Consider the following 20,752-nt stretch of genomic DNA (forward strand, 5'->3'; position numbering starts at 1 on the left):
CTAGGACTAGTCAACAGGAAACATGCCAAGTGCTAGGAAGGCAGACGAACAGGGCCTCAGCCCCCAAACATCAAAGGGTCTAGAAGCATTTCACACACACAAGAATTTGAATGAACTGAAAACTTCCTGTTTTATTGAAAATCTGTACTTTGCTCAACCAGTAACTGGGACACAGTATCAAAAGACATTTTCATGCCATTTCTGGGTGTGGAAGATGGCTTGGGAAATGAAGTTGAAACCCCCAAATTCAGGAAATTACTTGGGAGACAACAGCAGCCCTCCCTGAGGTGACTGGCCAAGGCCATCAAAACCTTGCTCTGTACTCCGGGAAGCCTCTCTGAACTTCTGGGAGGAGCTCTTCAGATCCAGCTTAGCTCAGGCTCCAGAGATACAGGTGCCCCTCAATCTAGGGAGGGCCTTAGGAACTAATCCATGCAAAAACAGGATCTGAGGGTGGAGCAACAGGAAGAAAAGACACCCCAGAACAGTGGTCTGTCTCTGGAAAAGCACACTGGGCTGGAGAAAGGCCACGGGGCAGACTCCCCTCTGAAGGACCTGGGAACCCAAGGTCCTCTACAGGCTTACCCTGCCCACCCCCACATGTGTTCCTCCCACTACCTTAGCCCTCTGGGGTGTTTCCCTAGAAAAGTTAATATGGGTGACAAAGTTATGAGACCTTGGTGGCCTCAACCAGTGTACATTTACATAACACCCACACAGGCACACTTCTGTGTTCCTGGGAAACGAGGACATGTGAAGTGAAACTGTCCGTGAGTCCACTGTTAAAAGCTACCAGAACCCAGCTCTCACAAGCCAGGATACCTTGAGCAAGGGCAGAGAAATACCTGGGGGAACCTAGCTGGGCCTCAAAATATATGTAAGCTTTGTCTGCTTACAGACCCCAGTGCTGGGCAAAAACCATTCGATGGAAGGGAGGTCTGCCCGTTCTGATGTAACCATGGTCACTATACCAAGTGACACTTCGTAAAACCTGAAGATACGTCATCCTTGAACAGTGCTAAGATATGACAGTCAGGGGTGTGGGTGGAACACTTTCTGAAAGGCCTATCTCCCTGGCAACAGACCTGCACACTGGTTGCTGCTGTGGAAACTGACACCCCAGCCTCATCACCCAGTGTCTCCCCGGAGACTGAGCTACACCAAGCTCTGGTACCTACATCTCCCATCGGGCAGCCCCCTGCCCTGCCTCTTTACAGCCCCTTCTCACACCAACGGGAAGGACTTGGAAAGACAGACTCTATAGATAGATTTTTAAGCTTACAAAAATAAGAGACTCCCCACAAAACTCCAAATCACCAATACATTTATTTGCGGGAGATGGGGTCAAATCTTACCATGAACTTTAAAACTGGGTGGGACTGGAGACACTGATGTGCCCAACCTCTGGGTATTCACAACTGCACAGGGAACCAGATCCTGTACGCGAGGCATCACCATTAAACATGTGAGCATTCGATGAGGAGGACACATTCCGAGTCGTCGCATGATTTCCCATTCAGAGGCAGGTGCTGCCCTCATATCAGAAAAGTAGTGTTGAGAAAAACGCAGGCAGAGCCTGGCATTTGCCTCCTAGCATAGGCCTAGACATGATGGTGGCCATGTGCCAGGGGATCACGCCCTATGTACAAAGCAGGAGAATGATGCTCCCAGCTGAGCTGCAGGATGGGCGCTGAGCTGACTGGAGGGGTAGAGGGGGTGGGGTCTGACCCCATTAGCCTTTCCCCATCCAACCTGGGCCCCCATAAGCCATTCTCTGGCCCTTTGCACAAGACAGACTCAGCAAATCTGGGAGGTATGGGGATTCTCCCAACTCCCCACCTCGCCTCATCTTCCCCAGGTCTGCCAGGTGACCCAATCCACTGGGTGCAGCCCCATCCCCGCCCAACCCCACATCTGGACAGACACATGGCAAATATGGAAACTGAAGCCCGGCTGGGCTGGAGCACATCTGGTTGTTGTTGGTTTGGAGTCGTCTTGCAGGTGTCCCAAGGTGGTCAGGCCTCACCCACGGTGGCCAGGTTGAGACCGTGTTTTTTAGATGATTCAGGTTACTCCAGGGCAAAGCATGATCCTGATGACACCCGGCGGAAAAGCAGGCTGGAGCCTCGGAAGAGCTGGCCCTGGACCAGAAGGAAAAAGAGGGTGAGTGAAAGGGAGGCCATGCTTCCTTGTCCCTCCGAGAGGAAGGCCAGTGTCAGGCAAAGAAGGGTCCAGGAGCTCAAAGACCTAGCTCCGGGGTGGACAGCCTCGGCCTACATCCCTGGAGGGCAGAATCTGCCTGTGTTGAAGCAGACGGGAGCGGTTCATGTCCTGCCCAGGGGTGTCTTTGGGGCTACTCTGTAGGAGAGCCCAGAGACGAGGCTCATTGCCCCTCTTGCTTCAGAGCCCAAGTGGTCTGGGACTCTTTCAATGCTCACAGGGAGGACGAGACACACTGACACTGACCAGGGCCACTGGGAAGAACTGTGGCTCTCCTCCCTGCTTCCCTCCCATCTGTCCTCTTCTCAGCCTTGAGGCCAGTCAGCGCTCTGGCTCCCTCCAGGCCACTGCCCCATTTCACTGCGAGGCAAACCAAGGCCAGGAAAAGGCAAGGTTCTGCCCTTGACCAGAGCCTGGACCTGACTGCTGGGCCCAAGATCTCCAGCCAGGGAGAGGTAGCTTCGGCACAGAACATGAGAACCCAAGGCTGGTACTGCTGCCAGGTCCCCACGTGGCCCAGCTCCACCCACAGGCTTTCCTGGGCCAGGAATGTCCTGCAGGAGGGAGGAGTTGGTCTCCAATGCCAGCTGCCCTAACAACCCAGGAACTCAGCTCAACTGGTTACAGCCCTCGAATTTGCAGCCCATGTTACTTGAAGGAGAAGCAGTTCTTGGGCTTTGCCACCTGCCACCTGGGCCAGAGTTCTCTTATCCTTATCCTAAGAGTCTTTAAGACTCAAAGAAGAAAAGATCTTGTATGATGTTTAATCTTAAAATAAACCCACACTTAGCCACCTCAAATCCTTTCTGAAATTAGGTAAGATGAAAACTTAAATGCCTTATAGACACCAAGTGTCTCCTCACAATATTAGATTCCATGAAACCACTTATCTTTGCATGCCATGAAGCATCCACAAAATCATTTCAGCTGAAGGATGTGGCAAAGAACAGGGAAGACCTCCTCCGTCCAGTGCTTGCTCACCTGCACACTCAGGTACTTCCAGCAGTGAATCCAGGATTTGAACACCGGGGAGTAAGGGGGAAGCCCAGCCTGCAGCCTGCCCAGGAAGGAGAGTGTAGATGCAGAGAACAGTGGGAGACAGCCAGCCATGGGAAAGCCACTTCAAGAAGGAACGCCTTCGGGCTACCACCCGTCCACACCCTGACACCATAGTTCACCCCAGGGGGTGCTGGGAAATCCCAGCGGAAGCCAGGGTGCCTGGCAGGCTGAGCCTATACACAGAGCAGGTGGGAGGGGGCAGAGTGCTGCAAGGGCTTGCTGGGTCTCCCCCACCCCACAGCCTTGGTAGGTAGAGTGGCAAGTAGAAGGGCGCACACCTACCCGCAGTTGTTCACAGCCATGAGGTCGCCGACTAGCAGGAAGGGGTAGGTCAGCATGCTCACTGCAATCTGAAACCCAGAGAGGCCTGAGTGCCAGTAACCCACCCCAGCCTGGCGAGCAGAGACACACCACGCCAACACCCTGTACCAAGACTTGCCTCCAGCCATTACCAGGGTTGGCCTCCTAGACCCCACTTGGGTCCGCAAGGCAGTGGGAAGGAAGGGCAGCTGGCTTGACTTACCCCCATCACGAACTTGGTATAGCTCCGGATGGCCAGGGCCTGGCTGAACTGAGGAGACAGAAAGGAGAAGCGGTTTGCCACAGGCACCTCAGGACGCAGACTTCAGATCCACATGCCCTCACCCCACCCTCTGTGCTCAGCTCCTCGCAAGCACGCCACACGTGCCTTTCCTGTCGGGCCTCACAGTCACTGCCCAGAGGAGGCCTGGGGGCAGAAGCAGGGTAAGTGGACTGAAGGGAGTCCTGAGAAGGACACCCGGTAAGAGGGATCAGCTGCCGCTGCCTGTGCAACCCCACCAGACTGTGAGCCTCAAGGGCTGAACCTGTGTCTGCCTGATCAACATCCAGGGCTTGGCACGCAGTCGGCGCTAAGACACACATGCACCCTAACACCCAAAGGCAAATCCTGGCCTGTGGGGTGAGGTGAGGGCAACTCCAGGCTTACTGCCACCTCCACCTCGGCAAGCTTTTCCCCCTTCAGACCCCAACTCCTCAAATCCTGCTTTGCTGAAGCAAACAGCTCCTAGTGAGGAAAGGTGGCTCCCCCAGCCTCAGCTTCCTGTGGAGCGGCCATCCCACCAGATCGATGCCCTGGGGCCTTGGGCAGAGATTTGCTCAGAGGTCTGCTTGAGTGGCTTTGATAGCCCGGCAGCCTCATCTCAGCCTTTAAGCCACACACAGAAAAGCACTCTAAACACACTTTAAACAAATCTGTTGACTGCTGTTATTGCTGATGTAAGCACAGCAGCCTCTGGTCAGACAGCTGCCCACCTAGATGAGAAACATTGAGCTGTGCACTCCCGGCCACCCTTGCTCTGTATGTGACAGCACAGCTTACCCACCCACAAGGCCCCCAAGAAAGGCAGAACTGCAGGAATGTGCCACTGTGATTGTAGATGGGGTGGGTCTCTATGGAGCCACTTTAATTTGCTTACACTGAAAGGCCAGTTAAGACTCACCTGCCCAGGTCAAGTGGCCAGTCTCCCTGCAAGCAGAGGCTCCCATCTGGGATGGGGCACTCCTCACCACACAGAACAGACAGGTGCCAGACACACACATGTGGAACATGAACCCCTTCCCACCCAGGCGATTCTGGCAGACAGGTCCCCAGGCCCTCCTAGCCTCCTGGGCCTGGCGATCCCCACTGTGAGAATGTCTGGACACTGCGATCCCCAGCCATCGCTGCTCCCCACCTCTTATCTTGGTTCAGGCAGAACCAGTCCACCCCTCAGGTACCTGGACGGCCTTCTTCAACTAGTGCTGTGTAGAAGGACCAGGCAGGCCTTCCTATGCCTGACCTGACCTGCTGAAAGGTCTATGTATACTAGGCTGTGTAGACCACAGCTAACAAAATAGGAGGGTGAGCCTGGGCTGTATACTCCCTAGCCGATCTGAAAAAACTCAGAGGAATGTACCCTTAGCCTGGCCAGGGATCTAATTCCAGCCCTGTCAGTTCTAGCTGAGTGACTCTGGAGAGCCCAGAGTTCTCTAGAATTTGTGATCTCTGGGTCTCAATTTCTGTGTTGGTAAACGGAACATTATACCTGCCCTGTTCCCTTCACAACTAGGATGCCGTCAGATCAAAGGCCACAATGTTCACAAAAGGGTTTTGAAAAGCAAAAGACGTGATGCAATGGTCAAAGGGTGCTCAATATTAGCTGGTCTATCTTCTGACTTCCTGAGCCCTAGTTGGGTCACTGCCTCGGAGCAGCCTTAGATAAGCTGGGGTTGGTTTCTAAGGCTGCCCAGGGACAAGCATTCCATTAATTCCTTCCAGGTCTGGGTACTAATCTGGAATCTCGCCTCTCATGGCCATACTCCCCTTAGACAAAGATGACCCCAGGGACAATGAGAGGTCCTCTCTCACCCTCCGGGCCTGATGCTCAGAATCCCAGAATCCTCGACTTTGTCCCAGACCCTGGGCATCAGCAGTACACGGAAAGAAGGACAAGTCCTTGTTCCAACCAACCTGGGAACCTGGATTCTGGTCGTTTCCCAGCCCCCCTGGGGTGTCACTCACGCTGTCATCCACCAGGTAGGCATTGATGAAGTGGGCCAGCAGGTTACAGCCCCACAAGAAAACCACATCGCCCAGGAGGTGAGGGATTAATCCACTAAAAAACAAGGTAAGCAGAGATGAGCAGGAGAGGGAGAGGAGCAGTTCCTGGGGGCTCCACACCCAGGAAGCAGGCAGGGATGTTGCAAGTTCAAAATCTTAGCATATCCAATGGCACAGCCTTAGAAAGGAAGCCTGCAGGGGCCAGCAGCTACGCACACTGGGAAGGTAGTGCTCCTTTCCCATGGGGAGGTGTTCTATGGCACTTTGGATGCCACAAATTAGTTAACAGTCTCAAGCAGTTTTCAAACCACAGAAGCCAGGGATCAAGATGTGAATACTGCCAAATTTGCAATTTCCAAATGCAGATAACAACAGTGTCGACGTGTTGGTAATTTTTTCCTGGCCTCTTTACCTAACCAACTCCCAGAAGACACATTGCTCAATGCATCTGTTCTCTTCGCCCCTGAAAATATTCTATCAAAAAGATTCTATGCAAGCATTTACAAGGAGGGCTAACTTTTTAAGTGATGGCCTTTAAACTGCTAAGGAAGGTTCCCCAAGATGCAGTGCTGAGGGTAAAAGGCCAGTTTGAGGTCAGTGGGTCCCACGTGCCTCTTGTGTGTTTTTCAGTGTATTTGCTTGTTTAGGTACAGAGTGCCCTGGGAGGCTCTCCAGGAGAAGGATGGCTGTCTCCTGGGAGGAAAAGCAGAATTATTATTTTTGAATTAAAAAAATATATATATTATAAAATATTTGAAAAACTCAAAAGAATATATGTAATACATCCATAAGGAGTATTAATAAAATGAACCTCTGTGAATGCAATTTCTAATCTTGTCGTTCCTGCTTGTGCTCAGATTGACTATGTGCTATATACCCTTTGGTGCTTTCTATGCACTGTAACATGTATGCATATCACCTGTTCCAAAATCACATGGCGAAAAAGAACCCAAAGAGTAGGCATCTGTTGTGTGGGAATCCTATTCACACACCAGAAGAGAACTACGCAATGTGAAAAATGCCAGAGGTGGTCATGTGCAGTGTTTCAAGATGGGTGGCTGTTTCTGTAGAGCAGTCATTGGCCGGGGCCCAGGGGCTACCCTTTTGGCAGGGCACACGGTCTCTGAGGGCCACAGATGCCCTGCACTTCGTCACCTCACATCCAACTTACTTCACCTCTAAAGAAAGCGCATACTGAAAAGACTATGTTCAGAAAGAATAAAGCACAGACGGAACCCAGAAGCCAGGCTTGGTGAGTCGTTTTTTGATTTGCCGTTTTAAGGTCTAGGTAGTGACATACATGCTGATAGGCATGTCACGAATGTTGGTTTGTTACCAGATACATGCGCAAATATATATATGTATAAATATTTATGCATACATATATGTGTGTATGAATATAAATCAGAGTTTCTCAACCTTGGCACTATTGACATTTTGGGCTGAATAATTTTTTTTTCTCCCCAAGAGACAGGGTCTCACTCTGTCACCCAGGCTGGAGTGCAGTGGTGCAACCATAGCTCACTGCAGTCTCCAACTCCGGGGCTCAAGCCATCCTCCCATCTCAGCCTCCCAGGTAGCTAGGACTACAGGTGAGTGCTTCCACGCCCAGCTAACTTTTAAAAACATTTTTATAGAGACAGAAGTCTTGCTATGTTGCTCAGACTGGTCTTGAACTTCTGGCCTCAAGTAATCCTCCTGCCTTGGCCTCCGGACAGCTGCAGAAACCACTGAGACTAATCCTGAGTAACTGGGATCACAGATGCAAGCAACCACACCAGGCTGAATCAGTCTTTGTTGCGGGGTTGTCCTGTGTACTGTAGGATGTTTAGCAGCGTCTCTGGCCTCTACCCACTAGATGCCAGTTGTGACAACTACAAGATGTCTCCGGACACTGCCAGTGTTCCCTGGGGAGCAAAATCATCTCCTGCTGAGAACTGTATATATATTTCTGTATTATATACACATACATGCACATGCACCTACAAGTAGTCATTTCTTGGTTAAACAAGGGGCCATAAATAAAAAACATCTGACAAACTGGAAAACCATGATATAAAGACTTCTTATGAATAATATGGAGCCCTGTGTCTAGTACAGCGGACACTGCTGTATACCATGTGTCTACCACATTTGTGACGTACCTGTCAGCATATACGTCACTGCCTAGACCTTAGAACAGCAAATCAAGAAACAGCCATCAAGCCTGGCTTCTGGGTTCTGTCTGTGCTTTATTCTTTCTGAACATAATCTTTTCAGTATGCGCTTCATTTAGAGGTGAAATAAACTGGACGTGAGGTGACGAAGTGCAGGGTGTCTGTGGCCCTTGGAGACCATGTGCCCTGCCAAAGGACCAGGTCCTGGGTCCTGGCCAATGGCTGCTCTACAGAAAGAACTACCCAGCAGGACAAGATTTTCTGACTTTTCAAAGAGATGCTAGAAATGTGGAATTTTGTGCAACATACCTTAAATGTCAACGTCAACAACTAATTTATCAGAAAAGCAATGTCAAACAGAATCCACTGGCTGTGGTCAGCCTGTGAGCTTCCAGAGCTCCACCCTCAGTCCAAGTCAGATATTCAGTCATGTTTTAGCAGTGAGGCCAAGGACTATGCAGTGACTTAGCTCACGAAGACCAGCCCCACACCCACCGCAGCTGGATGAGGCCCAGTGGGGCTGATCAGTTCATCTCCCCCATGTACTAGACACACAGTTCCACTTTTACATGAGCCATGGCCTGAAAAGGGCTAAGCAGTCTGGACATGCCATGGAGCTCTAGAGAGCTGGCCACAGCACTTGTGCTAGGGCAGGGCCACGTGGTTAGTCCCAGGCCAGCAGCTGTGGTCTGAGAGGTTGAGGACACATGTGTTAACAGAGCCAGACCCGTAGCCAGTTATGGGGTATATAGACTCACGTACACAAAGAATCCCAGCAGCCCTTCCTCTTTGAAAATTTTCCCAATGGAGCTCAGCACACCACTGTGAAGAAGACAAGACAGAGATACAGGGTCATGCAGTCACCTACCGGAAGCCCACCCCTTGGTGTGGGGCTGAGCCCCCGAGCTCTGCTCATATCCAGCCAGTCCTGGTGGGGTGGGGAGGATTATTACCAGGAAGAACCAAGTAGAAAGGCACAGAGAGCGCCTGGTCGGGGTGAGGAGGAGTTTACACAGTTCACGGAGACTGGGGAAGCCCAACCACCCATGAGAGCAGCCCACTAGCAGTCCTATACTGGCGTTTTCTGTGAGATCGGAGTTTAGGAATGCATCTCCTGACTTCAGCCACTGCTGCAGAGATGGCAGGCCCTTCTCTTACCTGGCCCTCACACTTATCTCTGGTTAAACAACACTCCACCAGAGGAGCCCACAGGCCTGCCCAAGAGAGTAAGAGTAGAAGGCGGTAGTGAGCCGAGAGAATTACTTTCCCAGAGGGCAGAGAAAGAATACAGGGCCCTGCAGGAGGAGGCACTGGAACCAGCCTAGGAGAAGACATCTGGCACTCCTGAGCAGGGAGCCGGGGATTCATGCCCTGGCCACTGCACCCTGTTAGAGATGAGAAGACAGGCTGCGGGTTCTTAGGCGTGAAATGCCAAGGAAGCTCAATAACAACCTTTGTGACCTATGGCTGGAAATGACAATTGGCTTGTCCTGAATGGAGGCTGCACAAAGCCCAGGTGGAAGGGGCAACCTAACAGAGGAAGCCAGTGGAAGGCAAAGCCCTGGGTAGCCCTGGACCCAGATCATCCCAGCCCTGTCAGGCCCGGCCCCACCTCTCAAAACAGTGGTTGCCAGATTATACCCGCCTGGTCCCAACTACTGACCTCATACTTCAGTCTAGGGGAATGGGCCAATTTCCCATTAATGACCCCAAAATGAGGCACCATGGCAGCTGAGCTTCCTGGGGTGGTGGCTCCAAAGGACGGCTGCAAAAAACGCTGACCCCAGGAAATGAGAATCTTAAGCGAGGAAGGGCAACCCAGGTGTGTCCTTCTGCCACATGCCTCCAGGACCCACCTCTGTCAACACATATGCCCCTGGCACCTGCCCAGGGCTGCACACAGCAGATCTAGGTGAAGGTCTGGTACACAGTTGAAGGAATGAGCCCCAAGCCCATGGGGTGGATGGCTTCTTCACAGGGGATAAAAAGAGCTATCAGCCTATGACGGCCGGAAAAATCATGACAGCATTACCTTGGGAATCCAAGAGGAGACCCCAGCTCAGTCCTAAGTGGCAGAATCAGCTCTGGTGCCAGAAATCCTAATCCAAGCTGACTACAATCCCACTCACCCCTCTGCAAAGGCATCTAGGCTCATCCAGGGCTGCCCTTGATAAGAGATGGAGAAGAGCAAATGCCCCTGGACAGACTATGGAAGCCACTGCAACATTCCTCAGAAGCCAGGCAGCAGGCTGAACTCACACAGGACTAGAGCAGAAAAGGTGCAGCAACCAACCCCAGCACAGCCTGCCCTGGCAGACTCTGAAAAGGTAACAGGGCCACTCTGCCTGTCCCAAGAGTTACCCACCTGTACTTGGCCTCCCGTCCCACAAACTGGACCATGCAGCGCATTGAGATGACTGAGGAAAAACAAAACACACACAGGTGATGTGGTGGGCCAAACCTCATGATGCCCCAGCCGCCGCGTGCCGGGTGCAGAGTGGCCACTGAACAACATGGCCTGTTCAGACAGCAGGAGAGGAAGAGGGACTTTGGGGTTCCCTGTCACATATCATGACCACAGCGCCCCATTTCTTCTGCCTGGGAAGAGCCCCACCTCCCTTTGGAAAGAATTCCAATCTCTCCTCAGTGGGGTGGGTTCCAGTAGAATACCTCCCACCCCACTACCACTTCCCAACCGGTCTAAGACTGTCTATCTACAGTCCACGAGGGGGCGCCCCCACCCCACGCCCCCACCCCGGCTTAGAGAGTCTCAGGGAAGGGGGGGCTTACCGTGCAGGGGGTGGGCCAACATGCGGGACACACACTGCATCATCATCTCGTAGGAGGTCTGGAAGACAGCATGGGGTGGGGACTCGCCACCCGCGGCCTGTCTCTGGAACTGGCCCTCGAGGGGAGCTACAAGTGCTTGGGAGGGAGAAACCCGTCCCAGGGACTGCACGTGGGGTCGGTCTGCCAAGGATGGCTCCACCTGTTGCCCCACTCCCCAGTCCCCCACCCAGGAGTGCTGCCGGGTCCCAGGCTAGGCCCAACAATGGCTGAGAAGGCTTTCCGGGGTTCCCTGCGCACCCAGGCCAGGGCTCCTTCCCTTACCATCCCACCCATGCATGCACGAGGACCCAACTCTTCCACTTGTCAATGACCTGCCCAACTTGGGGGTGAGAAATCATTAGGCTCCCCGCCACACGCCTCTCCCTCTCCAACTCTCAACACCCACCTCCTTCACAACTTTCTTCAGGGAAGTCTTCATATCATCCTTGTTGGAAACCTGCTCAATCTCATCTGGAGGGAAAACCTGAAACAGGGAAGGGAAAGAACCAAGTTCAGCTACGCCTCTTCCATGGAACTCTTTGGGGACTCGGGCGGCAGGAACCAGCTCCAAATATTTCCTCTGCAGTGTCTATTGGCTGGGCCCACCTCAGGTGACCTCCAGGTCAGGTCTGGAGCGTGGGGGAAAAAGAAAGCCACCATCTGGTGTCACAGCTGTGGGAAAGCAGACCTGTGGGGTGGGAGCTCTCCCATGGGGCTTCCAACGGTCTGGGAAGAAGGAGGCAGGACCAGGGTAACTGGCTGCTGCAGGAGTGGTTGGGAGTATGAGGAAACCTCGGGCCACTGTTCCTGGTTTTGTGTGGGCTCACCTTCTTCATGCTACCCCGAGTCACAGTGGAAAGGGCGTTGGACATCAGCCGGGGACTCAGGCCTCGGAACAGCCCTATCTTACCATCCACTTGCACAATGTACTTGGCTGTAAGAAAACAGAGGTGGTAGAGGAGTTACACCCAGTTCAGGGGCACCCACTCCTGGGTCACACACACCCAGACCAGGCTCGGCTTGTCCCTCAGGTAACTGCTGACTACAGGCACAGAAGGGAGCATCTGTCCAGGACCTGGAAGCAGTCAGGCCCTAACCCCCAAATGTCTTCTAGCCCATTTCTTTTAGTAAAAGCCTCAAAATCTATTTCTAACAAACAAGTTCATACATTTTCCTTCCTTCCCTTCCCTTTCCCTTCCCTTTCTTTTCCCTTTCCTTTCCTTTCCTTCCTTCCATTTTCTCTCCCTCCCCCTTCCTCTCTCTCTCTCTCTCTTTCTTTTCTTTCTCTTTTTGCTTTAAAAACTCTACTTGGTAAACTCAGTCGTGATTTCTCAACTCAGCAACTTAAATGCTGCAACACAGAAAACAATTCTGTTGCTTAAAAGTTATGTTTTTCTTGACGAAAAGAAAATAGGAAACACAGAGAAACTGCCCACAGGGAATGATGAAGTCTGCAACCTAAAGGAGGGAAAAAGGAAAAGGAAGGGCTCCCAGAAGGCAGGCTCAAGAACACCCTTGCACACGCGACGGCGGGTAGTCTCCACCCTGCTACTGTGCTACACCCAGGACACCACCTGGCACCTGCTGGCATTTATTAGTCAAGGGAAAAACAAGTCTATGGAGAAGTAACTAAAACAGAAGTACCAATGAACAATTCCACAGAATAAACTTAAATGTTATGGAAGCTAGACCCTACCTGTGTGAGTTAGTGTTTCTTTCACTAGGGTCTCTCTTTCTAAGGATACAATTCATTGTTTTCTATCAACACTTTAAACATGTTTTAAATGGCAGGGTGGTATTTTTATAAACCTGTGCATCTGGAAGCTAGCAGAACATTCTCTCAGACAGCATGCTCCCTCTTTTAGACCATGACTTTAGCTCTCTGGCACCGCGCAGAGGCAGGAAGAAGCAAATATGCCTTTTGCTCCTCCCAGATGTCTGCCAGCCCAGCAATTCAATGTCACAGCTAGCATGGGTTTTTCACGAGGCTGAGAACACCTGTTACCTGTATATGTGATTTCCTGAGATGGGGCTGGGCTGGCAAGAGAGGAGGAGGAAGGGAGGGGATGCTAGGTGACTTGGCAAGGTGCCCTACTTCACAGACTGAACAGACAGAGGAAAATTTGCTTTGGGGGAGGGTGGATCCTAGAGAGGAGAGGGAGCCTCAGGACCTCTGTGTGTGATCCTGAGCAAAACATCTACCCTCTTCCATCTGACCACCTGAAAAAAAACGGAATAAGGACCTTCATTTCTCTCCATTTCCGAGGAGCCTGGGGAACAAGTGAGAGCGGAGAGAGGCATGCTGAAACGCCTGCAGGGGCCTCTGTGGGTCCTAAGGCCTCAGGCTGGCCAGGGCCCCCCTCATTCCGGGTCTTTCTGCAGTGCCTGGAAACCCTCTGGGAAGTTCTTTCTTCTACACCAGAGAATGTCACGACAGCTGCAGTACTTTCAGCCATGACAAGTAGAGGAGCAGACACTGTCCACACTGTACCAGAGAGCCAAATGGCGGGTCCCCTCCCTGACTCCAAAGTAGGCCTAGTGTCCGGAGATCCCCAACGGACATCTGCTCACCCCTAGATTAAAGCTACATTTATATAAACAAGGCTGGGGGCACACCTCAGAACTCTGTTCATCCTCACAAGAGGCAGTAAGATGAGGGTCAAGTTCCCTCTGCTCTGTGTCCTTTTGGGAATGGCTGTGTCACATGAATAGAGATGATCTGGGCTCTAATCTCACCTCTCAGAACATAGCACGTGCAACCAGATCCAGAGAAGGCCCCGTGCAGGGCCGCAGCCCTCCACCTGGGCTGCCTTACCTCTCTGTATACTGCCTCACTACGCAATGGTGGGGTGCCTTCCTACTTCTGTCATTCCCCACCCCACTACGCTGACAAGTTTTAAGTAAAAAACAACACAAACACATTTCCTCACAAGATGACACATTCCACCTGGCTCTAGACTCTGCACTCAACAACACAGGGACAAAACTGGAAGAGAAATATCACACCCAATTCTGCCAACAGCATGTGAAGTGGAAAAGGTAACACAGAGGCCAAGCCCCAAGTTACTCAACAGAAAGATAGATTCTGGAGAACATTCTCAGGTAAGAGCAGAGGTGCAGGAAACTTGAGGGGACTCGCCTGGAATGGAACTCCAGCTGTGAACATGGAGAGAAAGGGCACATTTAAAGAAGGCCCTCATCATGGTCATCTGGTGAGGGTGGGGACCGGGAGAGGAACATGACAAGGCCCTGGCCAGCCGGCACCTGTGGGCCAGGGGATGGGCAGCAGAGGCAGCAAGGTGGGCTTCTTGATGACAGATGGGGAGCCTGCAGGAAGGCCCGGGCAGGAGAAGCTGACCTTACTTTGCAGACAAGGGGTGCAGCCGGGCCACAGCAGGTAAGTGGCCCGCCCAAGCTCACGCAGCACACAGAAGTGAAGCTGCAATTCACTGCACACCATTCTGTAACCAACAGATGGAGACACCAGAGCAAGTGAGCACCACTCACTGCCTGAGGAATGCAGGGGAAACAAGACACCCAGGTGGGATGAAAGAAAAGAACGCAGGAGGAGCTCCACAGGCCTTCTACTGGAGTAGCAGGGCCAGGCTGCTCACAGGGCAAAAGGAAATCACCCCCACGCCTGTTCCAGGCACAACCCGGGGCAACAGAAATAACAGGGACCAGTGTCCTCTCTCAGGCACCTGTGTCTGTCCCCTCCTACTGTCTGGGCTGGCAGCTGGCGGTACAGGCAGAGGAGCTGGACGAAAGTTGTATGGTTCACCTGCTCCCACCCCGACACCATGCCCTCTCTGGGCATGCTTAGATCCCCTCCTCTGTGCCAGCTCAACTCTGCATGCCGTGCTGCGTGGTGGGTTCCCCAGGGCCAGCTGGTCCTGCTCCCCACTTGAGGCCTCTTTTCTGTTGGTGTGGGCTTCCTGCTCGGGAGGCACACTCACCGTAGGTGAAGAAGCTCGGCAGATAGAGGACCTTCCTCCCCAGCACATTGGTCCCAAGGGTGGGGGGCATCGGCTCATGACCCACCTTCAGAATGAACAAAGACAAAGGGACGTTCAGCCTCACCACCTCTCCTTACACCTCCTGTCCCCTTTGCCTTACTCTTCTCCCACAAATTCTAATGTGGCTCTTGTTTGTGTTTTCCCCATCAAAACACCAAAAAGCTCGTCAGTGTCTCTAACCACAGGCAGCACGTAATCTCCCAATGAACAGAAATGCCTGGTCCCAGACACTGCCCAACCACAGTCCAAGTCACACCCACACCCCAACATTCTTACATTCAAATCCCAGATATTCCCAGTAGAAACCTCTGTATGTACTTCAAACGCTACTCCCCTCTCAGAACAAATCTCAGTTATTCTCATCTCCCAATGAAAAACTTCACTCCAACCTCAATTCCAAATGTGGCAATAAGAAAACACATCATACCTAAACCTCAGACAGGTCAGCCATTAAGTCGTCCATTCCAAAGTGCACGCCAAACTCAAATTTCTTACCAAATCTACTGCAGACACCTCCACGTCTATTCCTCCCATTCCCAGGCTTAGCAAACTATTACCTCAAATTCCAGGTGCTCCTCAAACACATCCTCAGCTGCGTTCTCTCCTCAATCACCCTACATCCCTGTGAAAAAATGACCCCCTCATTTCTGAAGGGCTATGACAGTTCTTGCTGTACAGATGCTTCTTATATCTGAAATGTTTATTTATGTATTTGTTGATTTATTTTTGAGACAGTTTAGCTCTTGTTGCCTAGGCTGGAGTGCAATGGCATGCTCTCGCCTCACCACAACCTCCGCCTCCCGGTTTCAAATGATTCTCCTACCTCAGCCTCCCGAGTAGCTGGGATTACAGGCACCCGCCACCATATCCGGCTAATTTTTTATATTTTTAGTACAGACGGGGTTTCTCCATGTTGGTCAGGCTGGTCTCGAACTCCCGACCTCAGGTGATCCACTTGCCTTGGCCTCCCTAAGTGCTGGGATTACAGGTGTGAGCCACTGTGCCTGGCCTGAAATATTTATTAAACCCATGGGTGGGTGAAGGACCATCCATATCCATGTGAGGAGGAGGAGGAAGTCCCTGTCGAGGGGTGAGAGCCCCTGATGCCAGGGAGGAGGCAAGGTGCCAAGGAGACCAGCACCTAGGTGGGGAGTGAGAAGGCCCCTTCCTCCCTTGGCAAGGGGCCAGGATACCAGCCCTGTGCCATCTAAGCAGGCCAGCTGGGCCCATGGACCAGAGTGATTCCTCTGAGATGTGGGAGGGGATTTGGCCTGCAGCTGTGGGAGGCGCTAGAAGTGGCAGGTTTGAAAGTGCTACCTTGTAAACTGGATTAGGTATGCTTCCAACGCTTTCTGGGATCACCCCTGTCCCCTTTTGCCTTTATCAAGCAAGTGCTTTTGAAAGTTCAGGCTATCTCCTATGGATGTGATTCTGAGATGCCTAACAGATCAATGATTGTAAATTTAAAAACTCCTCTATGATGGGGACTGTCTTTAAATGAAAAAAATTTTGACCCAGTGGAGCTAAAGGAGGAAAGGGGTGAGTCAGCTGACCCAGGCAGTGAGTACTTTCCTTCTAGACCTTTTCCCTTCTGGGTTAAAAGCTCCACGGTTGTTCTGAGTTAAGTTCTGTCTTGATCTGTGTTCTCTTAAATACAGATGGTACTCCTTTATACCTCCACTCCAAATCGCCATTACTGCTCTTTTGCCATCCTTACCCAGTTCAGTCAACACTATTTGGGAATCCCACTGACCCCAATTTCATCCTTAAATCTGTAACATTATCCCATATCCCCATGGCTCCCAAATCTGTTGAATCTACTTTCTTCACTTCTATTGGGTTATCATAGGCACGCTGGCTGTATCTCATCTGCATTCCTCTCGCCTTCAAGTTTTAATTATTTGTTCCCAAGTCATTAAACCCAATTCCATCCTCAAATCTGTTAACCCAGTCCTAACTATGGCAAATGCTGTGGCCCTGTATCAGATACCAGCAGGGACAGTCTGTCATCTTAAAATCTCCAGCTCCCAACTGACAGCCACATGCCCTGATGTAAGGCACTGCATTCTTATGTACCTAATCCCCAATCTGTCACTCCACTCCTGACACCTCCACTCCCAGTAATTTGCCTTTCTGCAAGATATTACTCTGATTCCCAAGCTATACCCATTGAAGATCTTACCTTAATATATGTTACACTCAACACCAACGGGGTCCAAATCAGACAGGCACCTCTCTGGTCCTTCAACAGGGCTCATCCATCCTTACCTGCCCACCATCTAGTTCTTCTCATGCTTTAGAGTCCTTCATTACCCCATTCCCTTCCCAAACCACCCTTATTTCAATGTTCCTTCAAACCAGATCCGCCGTTGTCCAAATGATGAAGACACTTCTTCATTTCCCTCACATTGAGCCCTTGCGCTCTAGCATCCTTCACTCCACAGACTCTCCCACCTGTACCCTAAACTCCTAGCCCTCAGTCTCATTCCATCAGTTTCCAGAACCCTCACTTCTCAGGTCCCACCAGTTCCAAAGCACCAATTTATCTCCCAAACTTCGAGTTCAACTGCTGTAAATACAATCTTACCCCTGTAAGACAGCCCTCATTTCCAAATCACAACCAAATGCCAGTCTTGGTCTACACCTTCCGCCATCAACAGTTTTCAAATCTGTCACAATTAGGGTCTAGTCAGGCACCTTGATGCCCCTGACTGAATCTCCTCATTCCTTGTCATATTCCTGGTCACACCCACAAATCTATTACCATTCCTCAGATCCCAGATTTCAACTACTCTCATTCTCAAGGCCTTCTCATTCCAGTTGTATTTTGCATTCTCTCAGTTCAATTATAGAGATGGTAAAATCTGACACCCACCTGCCTCAACTGAAATCTTGGATGGGTCTCCACTTCAATTTTTAACCTTCCTCCTCCCACTCTTCTTAACTGGAACATTCTGGCCTAATGACCCCCATCAAAACTGTACCCATCCCAGCCACACCCACCTAATTCTCACACCTCCACACGCCCTTCATTCCAGCTCACTCCTCTCAAGCAGCACACTTCATCTGTTCCGCATTGCCGGCCACCACCAAATCTGCCAAGTGCCCATGCATCCCTCCGTTCTAGAGACATCCCTACCTCGGTCTCAATTTCTGGTAATCCCTACCTATCCTGCCACCTATGTCTCCACTGTCCTTTCTGCCCAATTTCAATACTCCCGTCCTCCTTCTCCTCATCTGCCCAGATACAAGCACTGTGATTCCTCTCTGACCCCAACTATTGACTTCCATTTCCTCCTCCAAATGCGTCATCCCCTTCCCCGCTTAAAGCCTGCTCCTAGCTTCCCTCTCTAGACAAATCGCTGCCACGCCCCTCCCCCAATGCTGGCCCTATCTGTTCCCCTCCCCCCATACGCGTCACCCTGTCCCCTCCTCCTACCAAATCTGTCGTCGCCATCAAATCCAGAGCCCCCATCTCTGGTAAACCGATAGCATTCCCCTGCAAAATTCTTTGCCTTCGCACTCTCCCACCAAATTAAATCACAATGAAACCCAAGACCTGTCTTCTCTGTCCACCCCCAGTCTGGTGTCCTTCTTTCCCTCCTAAATTTCTGGCCCTGGTGCCCACTTTGTCCCCACCCCACGACGTTTTACATCCATCTCTACCAAATCCAGAGCCCCCGTTCCCCTCTACCCCAAATATGTGCTCCTCAGCCTCTAAACACTTCGCCCGGGCCCCCAACCTTCCTCCCCATCTCTTCACCCAAACTTCTCGCCCCTCCCCCAATTATGTTGCTTCTTCCCTCATCCCAAATTTTTTCCCTTCCCTATTCCAAGTCCATCGTCCCCACTCCTTTATTTCCCAAATATGTTTTTCCAGACCATCGCCCCCTCCTTGGCACCCCCCAAATCGCTTGTTCCTTCCACCCTCTCCCAAATCCGCTATTACTCTAACCCTTTCTGCATTCTAAAACCCGTGACCTCTGCGTTCCCACACGGCTTCCCTCCCCTCCCACCCACTTCGGCCCCCCAAACCCGCCGTCTCCACCCCTCTCCCCAAATCCGTCGCCATTGACTCCCCGCCCCAATCCTCCAAATCCTGGCCTGTCACCTTCACATCAGTCTCTCATCTCCCTACGGCGCCTCTGGTCCCCCACCTGGATGAGCAGCTTCACGTAGAGCAGGGGATGACTGAGCGCCGTCACGCCCGCGCCCAGTGCCACGAAAAGAGCCTCAGTGGTCGGGGCGTTGTCCCCAGACCCCAGGCCCCCTGACCCGCCGTCCATCCTGCGGGCCGAGGGCTGAGCCGCAGGCCGAGGGTGGCGAGGATGTGCGCGGTGCGCGGGCGGTGGATCGCGAGCTCGGGCCTCGACCCCCGCCGCCGCTCCGCCGCGAGCTCCGGCTCCAGCTCCGGCTCCCGCCATCCCCGCGGCACCGCCGCGAGCCCAGGGCGCCACTTCCGGGTCCAAAGCTCCCATGGCACCCGGCGGCGAGGTCACTCCCTGTCACGTGACGGAGGCCGCGCCCCTCGCCGGCGTCAGGGGGCAGGGCCGGGGCGCACCACTCTCGGCCGCGGGGGAGCTCGGGAGCGTGGCGCGGCGGGTGGGACACGCCGGATGTGGCCCCCGGGCCGGTGGGGGCCTAGCAGGACACTGGGTTGCGGGCCGGGGATCAATGGTGGCGGGCAGCCGGGTCCCCGGGCTGGGGAGCTGTGGCGGCTGTCGCAGGCCGGGGCGCTCCCCCGGGAGGCCCAGAGCACGCGGGGGCGGGGTTCGGTGCCTCCGGCTGCCAGACGTCCCCAATATGGTCTGAGGCGCTTCCAAGCCCCCTCCCTGGCTTCGGGAGTTTTCTCTGCAGTTCTCTGCCCGCCCCTTTGCGGCCCAGATCCCAGTCGCCGCGGCCTGCGTGGAACTCTGTGCGAGCTGAATCTCCTGCTGCAGAACGACCCCGAACCCGAGCCCCTCCGCGGCCCCAGCCTCTTTGTCCGACCCCTTTCCCATCTCCCCTGCCAGGAATGCTCTCCCCACCAGAGCAAATCCAGATGTCCCCTCGGCGACTGTGGGCACCCTCCCCAACTGTGGAGCCTTCGCACGCCTTCCTCAGAGTCCGTGGTTGTAAAATTTGTTTTTCTCTAAAGTATTTGAGTGTCTCCCTCACTAGATCCTGAGGGTTTTAGTGAGTCCCTCGGTGTGAGCACACGCAGGCACTGCTGGGCGCCTGTAGTTGATTCTTACTTAATACAAGTGAATAATCACAACTAGACCTTAATTTGCAGGAACTGTGTGACAGGCACTTTTTAAAGTGCTTTACACGTGTTGATTCAAGTGTAATCCTCACAAGAATCCTGCGAGGAAGATAGGACAGCAAACAAGAACCGTGTTCCTGTTTGTAAACGTGCCTTACACCCTGCAACAATACCTACAACAGAACCTTGCTAGTTGTGGGGGTTCGCAATAAAAGTTTCTGTTTGAATGAATCCTAGAGTGTGCAGGGACACAGCAATGGAAGACCTGGTCCCTTTGTCTGTACTTACCCTATAGCCAGTTTATTGTGAGACACCTGCCTTCTGGCCACTTTTACTGTTAGTCCAGGTTTCCCGGTCTGTCCTTTCTGACTCCCTGCCTTACCTCCTAAAAAGCTACCTCCCCTTTTCCCACTCTTGATAATGAACACTATGCACTTTCCACGTTCAAAGCATGCCACACTCCCTGTCTCCCTCGCCTTGGCCTCCCTAACCCAGGCTTGTCCTAGTGAAATCACTTGCAAAGCCTGCCCTTTCAACTTGCTGTGTTTTATCCATCAAACACAATTCTCATCAAACATCCCCCAGGAGGACCTTAAATGACTTCCTTTTGCCTAGGTTCTGATTTAGCTTTCTCAATAAGGACCTG

The 20,752-nt window shown here is 52.4% G+C and overlaps 1 protein-coding gene across 2 annotated transcripts; it reads right to left on the reverse strand.

Moving 5' to 3' along the window:
- Positions 1–1,307: 1,307 nt before the first annotated feature.
- MTCH1 (mitochondrial carrier 1) lies at positions 1,308–19,716 on the reverse strand. 2 transcript variants are annotated; one of them, XM_025384462.1, is made up of 12 exons: positions 19,019–19,716; positions 14,802–14,886; positions 11,673–11,779; positions 11,252–11,329; positions 10,807–10,864; positions 10,382–10,433; positions 8,779–8,838; positions 5,822–5,915; positions 3,803–3,850; positions 3,562–3,629; positions 3,202–3,277; positions 1,308–2,141 (listed from the first exon to the last, which is right to left on the reverse strand). In XM_025384462.1, the coding sequence occupies exons 1-12, from the start codon at positions 19,337–19,339 to the stop codon at positions 2,070–2,072; spliced, it is 1,119 nt and encodes a 372-aa protein (XP_025240247.1). In that variant the 5' UTR covers positions 19,340–19,716; the 3' UTR covers positions 1,308–2,069. The 2 variants fall into 2 exon arrangements, with proteins under 2 accessions (XP_025240247.1, XP_025240246.1); XM_025384461.1 differs by having other exon boundaries at positions 5,771–5,915.
- Positions 19,717–20,752: the final 1,036 nt, after the last annotated feature.

The sequence above is a fragment of the Theropithecus gelada genome, chromosome 4 (genome assembly GCF_003255815.1).
Source record: "Theropithecus gelada isolate Dixy chromosome 4, Tgel_1.0, whole genome shotgun sequence".
Lineage (NCBI taxonomy): Eukaryota > Metazoa > Chordata > Mammalia > Primates > Cercopithecidae > Theropithecus > Theropithecus gelada.

What these genes read in the sequence shown, in the direction of transcription:
- MTCH1 (XM_025384461.1), bottom strand. Translation starts at nt 19,339, where the DNA reads ATGGGAGCTTTGGACCCGGAAGTGGCGCCCTGGGCTCGCGGCGGTGCC. An exon ending in GCCGAGCTTCTTCACCTACG is followed by an intron (nt 11,780 to 14,801) that starts GTGAGTGTGCCT and finishes GTTTTCTTACAG; the next exon opens with CCAAGTACATTGTGCAAGTG. An exon ending in ACCAGAATCCAGGTTCCCAG is followed by an intron (nt 3,851 to 5,770) that starts GTTGGTTGGAAC and finishes CTGTCTCCTCAG; the next exon opens with TTCAGCCAGGCCCTGGCCAT.